This window comes from Pygoscelis adeliae, unplaced genomic scaffold (genome assembly GCF_000699105.1).
Source record: "Pygoscelis adeliae isolate BGI_AS28 unplaced genomic scaffold, ASM69910v1 Scaffold427, whole genome shotgun sequence".
Classification (NCBI taxonomy): Eukaryota; Metazoa; Chordata; class Aves; order Sphenisciformes; family Spheniscidae; genus Pygoscelis; species Pygoscelis adeliae.
In genome coordinates, this window is record NW_008825214.1 from 255,815 (window position 1) to 262,111 (window position 6,297).

General features: G+C 38.6%; 1 protein-coding gene across 1 annotated transcript in view; it reads left to right on the top strand.

The window, feature by feature from the left end:
• SYNRG (synergin, gamma) overlaps nucleotides 1–6,297 on the top strand; it is a 36,985-nt gene that overhangs the window by 24,241 nt on the left and 6,447 nt on the right. The window contains exons 15-18 of the mRNA XM_009329100.1: nucleotides 3,496–4,098; nucleotides 4,455–4,618; nucleotides 5,357–5,410; nucleotides 6,155–6,251. Of these exons, the coding sequence (XP_009327375.1) occupies nucleotides 3,496–4,098; nucleotides 4,455–4,618; nucleotides 5,357–5,410; nucleotides 6,155–6,251 (918 nt within the window). The remainder of the gene's footprint in view (nucleotides 1–3,495; nucleotides 4,099–4,454; nucleotides 4,619–5,356; nucleotides 5,411–6,154; nucleotides 6,252–6,297) is intronic.

The window sequence follows — 6,297 nt, forward strand, 5'->3', positions numbered from 1 at the left end:
AAGACACCACAGAATTGCTACTGAGGTTACTAAGGAATACTGTTTTATGATGATACGTTTCACTGAAATCTATTGATACATCTTCTTGTGGTAGGATTATAGGATTCCTAACGCATGATCAATTTAAGATTTGCCCTGCTTCGACAGGGAATTTGCTGTATGCTCTCCAAAAATGCTAACTAAGAAATCACTTTTAACCTTACAAAAAAAGACTGCGTAACCCCGAAACAAAGCATTTTCATGGAATTTTGAATGGATTTAGTCTTTGCTCATTTTTTTGATAAAATCTGATGCTTCTCATCAATTCAGATTCTGTTCTTACTAGAAGTGTCCTCCAGGAGGAAATGGCAGTAGCTCTGTAGCATCTGTCTTCGCTAAGTGTGATGCTTAGAAGTAATTCATTTTTTTTCCACTTAATCATCTCTTGCTTTGAAAAAATATTACTAATACACATGCATCTTTTTAAATTTTGAATTGCCGTACCAGCAAAATGAAGCTTTTATTACATCAGAGGTGATAACTGCAGCATTTTAGCTGGAGCTTTTTTATTCATTAAATGTATCTGTGGTCTTTAAGAAAAAGGCTATTGGAGGAGCAGTTCTTAACACTGCTTAATAAAACAATCTTTTCGCCAATAATAAAGATACCCACATCATGAAGAGCTCTCTAGGGTCAACCAAGAAGTGCTTTTCACATGTAAACTGCTTCTTCACTTATTAGTCTGGTGGCAAGTTGCTCTGCTACCTGTCAGGGGGGAAAAATGTTCCTCTCTTCATTATGCAGCAAATGTGCTAAGAGCCTAGATAAGCCTTTAGTTTTGCCGTAGCTATGACAGAGGTTGTGATTTTACTTCCTCTATTCAAAAACATCTAACTTGTGGCAAATGATTCTATGAAGTGCAGTGCATGGCACAGCGAAACGTTGGTTTTGTTGCAATAGAATAAAAATTCTTATAAAAGCTAGTTTACCTTGGATTGTGGACAGTTACACATACATTCTTATTTTTCATACTTTTCAATAAACTGTTTTAGGGCTGCTTTAGCTGTAAACACTTTGTCTCTGAGCGCAGTATTTTTCCTGTAATATAATACTCTTAGGAAAGTTTATTCACCAGAGTAATCCTTTCATAACTATCTAAATAAAATGTATAGAATTGAACTATTACATTTCATCTCAGCTCTTACACCTATGCAGATGGGTTTCATGTCTGCATGAATTCACGTCGAGAATCTTGAATCTTAGTTTGTGAATAATTAAAATATTGCTCTGCCTTCCCTGCCGTGACCTATTGATTGCAGGCGCAGCACGGGGAGTTCAGAATTCCCACCGAAGCCTGCTGCTCATCCTGCCTGCCCCTGAGCCAGGATCAGATCAGGAGGAGTACACCGACCTGGTCCTTTAGGATGTGTTTTCAGCTCAAACTCTTACCAGTTATCAAAGAAATAATTCACAGTAGATTGTGCAGATCTTCATAGTAGGATCATCACTCTTCCTTTTCATTTCCTGGTGAACACCGAAACAATAGCAATGCTTAAATCTTTCCTTGGTTTTGGAGTCAACACAAATTGAAAAAAAAAAAAAGGGTTGCCTAGTACACGGTGGTATTTTCAAGATCCCAGGATTAATTACAGTTGGCTAACATTTTGGAGGTTATTCTGGCACTCTCTTTAATGCTAGCAAAGCTTTCATCTAACTTCTTTAAACAAAACCGTGTATTTGAGAGCACGAGGTGTGGTTTCTTGTGATAAATTACTGATCCCTTGCAAGTCGGCTCCTTTTCACCTCGGAGCCTTCTTTTTATTCAGTTTTGCCATAAGCAGGTGATTTCATCTCTCGTCTGTTTACCCTTCTGTAAACTGCTTGCTCTACAAATTTAATATTCGAATGGCGCTTTGAAATCTTGCTGTATATATGCAAGGTGCTAACGTTTGTTATTGAGATGCTGTCATGTGCAAATGTAGCAGCTGCAGAAGACTATCCCTTAGGAAAATCTGATGGGTGACACACCATGCCTCGCTGACCCATTGTAAAGGGCCTTTTTTCGCTTTTTTTGTAGTAGCCATTAAACTCTATCATTAACTTGTATATCTGTTGGACTTTTTAATTAGCTATGTATGTGGGTCATGCCTGGAAAGCAGCCTAAAGCGTAGCATGCTCTCCCCTTCCAGTAAAATGAATAAGTGAAGGCAGAAATGTTTTGTTAAAATGGCTTAATCCTCAGGCTGGTGTGGCCCGATTGAATAAAGAGGGCGGCTGGAAAGTCGGCTTGTTCCCACCCTGGCTGTATTAAACCAAGTTGCTGTTACTGCGTGCCAGCCAGTTAAGACCATAATGTTTATCAGAAGAGTCTCAGCTAAAATGATGCTAAGAGAATGTATTTTCTGGTTTGGGTTTGCTTTACCTTGAGCCCGTTTGACCCTAAGCACCGAGCAGTGTCTGAACGTCTAATCCAAACTGACAATTGTTAATGCTGGAAAACAAATGCCAAATGTAGTATAGTAGGGCTTTTTTTTTTTTTTTTTTTTTTTTAATGCTTTAATAACACTACCCAGCCCTTGGCTCTCTGTGCCTTCGCTATGGATCAATCTCAGTCTAAACGTGAAAGATCAGTTGAATGAGTAGCGGACAAAGCCCGCAGACCCTGGTCACTGCTGTAGGCTCCTTTGCTGGCTCTAATGTAAGCAACCAGGCTGTATCTTATACCTGCTCATGGCAGTGAGAAGAACCTACTGGCCCATATAATTGCCAGGTGAGTATAAAAGTTTGGAGCTTTCTACAAAATAATGGATTTCCTGTATACTTAACTGAATAAATAGTTTGTAAAAGCTAAAACAAGATCTTCACAATATTCATGTCATTCCTGGAACCTGTAAGTTTGAAGAGTCGGCCGTGCAGCACTGCAGTAACTGTGATAAGCTTAAACAGGGTTTCTATTTTTTAAAAATTCTTGCAGCATATTTTTATACATTATTTGTATCAAAGCATGAATATAAAATTAAAGTATATTAATACTTCATCGGAGGGAACAGGAAAGTTAGCCCAGTTTTCTGTGTGGTTGGTTTCGATAAGACGAAATAATGCAATAAGATGTTTGAGTTGCTAATGTTTACATTTTGATTGTAGAGTCTGCAGCCAGCATCAGAAAACTGAACTGGTGATCTGTGCAGTCTGTACTGTCTAGAAACATTTATTTTTTTTAGTGTTTCTTCACTACCCGTAGTGGGATGGTGACTTTCAGCTTAAAATATAAGGCAACATTCAAAGGTCAAGGCTTACCTTTATTAAATGGAGATTTTTTTTTTTGTATGAAATGCCTAGGTATTTTTCAGATTATTTTTGTGCAAAGTCTAGTTTAAGCTTCCTTGAAACAACAATTCACTGTGTTTGTTCTTGCAGTTCTTTAAGACTCTTAGCAAGTTGCTATTGTTTTTATGCAGTGTAGAGAGATTAACGTTTGAACTTCAGCTTCTAATTGTAGGGGTTTGTTTTTCTCAGATATAGATGACTTAAAAAGTGCCCCATTTGGAAGCTATAACAGTGGGTCTGCAGTGAGCAGCCTGGCAAGCTATGACTGGTCCGACAAAGAAGACATTCATCAGAGCAAGAAGCTCTCCTCCTTTGTCCAGTCTTCAGGAAGTGGATCCTCTGCGGCTACTTCTGTTCTTCAGAAGAAGGAGACCTTCTTTGGCAGTTCAGAAAACATTACCATGACGACAGTTTCCAAAGTGACAACCTTTTCTAGCGACGATGCTTTACAGGATGTTTCCTTTGTAGCCTTTGCAAACTTTAAAGACTCTGGACCAATATCCAGCGGTCCAAGTGACGATGACATTGGAGACTTTGGTGATTTTGCAAGACCTTCATCAGAAGCACAGGATGCAGCAGCAGCAGCTGACACAAATCAAGAGGCAGACTTCCTTGCTAGTGATATCTCTTCCGAACTGCGAAGAGAATCTACAGATGACTTTGGAGAATTCCAGAGTGAAAAGCCAAAAATCAGCAAGTTTGACTTCTTGGTGGCAACTTCCCAAGGCAAGGTGAAATCTAGTGAAGAAATGATCAAGAGTGAACTGGCTACCTTTGACCTGTCTGTTCAAGGTAAGCCTGCTCAGGGTGCAGGAAGCTCACAGTGCATGTGCTTATCAAAGGCTAATTTTTCTAATCAAATTATAAATTAGCCAATGGGGATTGTTCCAAGGACTACTGGAAACAAGATGAATCTTCTCATTGATTTGTGTTCTGTTTGGAGCAGGTCTCGTTCTAGAAGAAAAAAATTGTTGTGCCAAAAAATTGTGAGAATTGAGGAACTGGGGAAATTTGCACCAGTCACTGAGTAAATAGAAGGCTTTCTTCTTCTGGAGTAGTAGTGCATCCCTTGCTACTACTTTATTCATTTTAAGTAGTCTGTGCCTTTATGAGTAAAAGACTAACTTGTTTATATCCTAACTTTTCAGGGTCTCATAAAAGGAGTTTAAGCCTAGGTGACCGAGAAATAAGTCGCTCTTCACCTTTACCAGTTTTGGAACAGCCATTTAGAGATCGTTCAAATACTCTAAGTGAGAAGCCTGCTTTGCCTGTCATCAGGGACAAATACAAAGACTTGACTGGGGAAGTTGAGGTAAGGAATTATCTGGAATACAAGTAAATTGGTGATGACTTTCATCAGTGTGATATCAAGGGTGTTCTGTATCCCAACTCTTTGGGACTTTAGCTATTGGAATTTAGGGTGTGATTCGAAGATGGCATCTGGGTAAGGTTAGATGTTTTGATTGGAAACTGCTCATAAAGGAGGTTTCTTCTTTGCTGTCTTTAAAGTCTTGTGAAGTGGGAAAAAAATGCTGTTGTCTGAAAGTCAGTCAGAATCACTTGACCTTGCAGTCTAAGCTTGTAACTGGAAATTAGTTACGACTTAAATCTAATCCCAGCTTTGGCACTGAGACCACTGGCTTTGGGAAATGGCTTAACTTTTTTGGCTCTGTGGTAGTTATGTTTCTTGCTCATCTTGAGAATAGATGGTAAAAGGACTCAGATTAAATTCTGCTAATCCCCATTTCTAGAACAGCAGACCTGTAATAAATGTGGCAGGGGTAGGTATGTGCAATGCAAACTTTTTACCCATTCATATATGTTCTTCCTTTTGAAACGAGTTCTAACTCCCAGAAATCAAATTCTAGAGTTCAGGTGCAAAGACAATATTTAAAGAATGGGGGAAAATTAGGAACAGGTATGTTAAAAGTTTACATACCTAATCTGCAAATAGTCTCTTAAAATACCTGTCTACTGTATGTCTATGGTGATAGGAGAAAAGGAAATGTGTGTAGGAACAAGATTCAGACTGTCCTTTTCTTTCAAATAGGAAAGTGAGAGGTATGCATACGAATGGCAAAGATGCTTGGAGAGTGCCCTGCAAGTAAGTGTATAGTCTCCTCCGAAACCTTTTCCTCCTTCCCGTAGGTACCATCTCATTCAGCGTTTAAGACCATATAGGCATAGAAAGGGTGTGAATCAGGCCGAGCGGATTATAATTTTTAAACCAAAAGCTGTCACACAGCAGAAGCGTTACCTCCTCAGTTAAAGATCCTATACTAATCTCCCTGTCATTTGTGATTAGTTTGGCTTTTGCCTAAATTTTCAAGTTAATGAGTTAATTTGGTGTTCCTGTGTTTTGGGTGCCCAGTAAGGCATGTTGTTCGGGGCATTGATACCAGCATCTGGCTCTTCAGCACTTCTTGAGAAACAGGCTTGTTTAATGTGCTGTGCGGAGGGGCCGTTAATTTTCTGATAATGGGCGTCAGATCTTTCACAGCCAGATTAGTTTTCCTTAAAATTTCTTCTTTGCGTTTGAGTATTAGACAGCCAAAACTGTGAATGCTATTATTAAACTAGATAGCAATGCATGCATACTCTTAAAACTATTATTTTGGTAATGAAAATATTTGGGGGAATACATTAAGGTTTTAAATGTTCATACTTTTCCCCGATCTACTTACAGTTACAGCATGAATATATAAAAACAGGTGATGGAGTATGGCAATTATTTCTTATTTAATTTGCCTCCTTTTTTGCATAACAGTTTCTGTTGGGGACAATCTTGTTCGTAATAATTATTTTAAGGTAGATAACACCATCAATTTATGAAATTGATTTCCACCAGGTCATAAAGAAAGCAAATGATACCTTAAATGGAATAAGTAGTTCCTCTGTTTGCACTGAAGTTATCCAGTCTGCTCAAGGCATGGAATATTTACTAGGTATGTTTTAATTTACCATGTCTCTTACATTGAAAGTTCTCCTCTG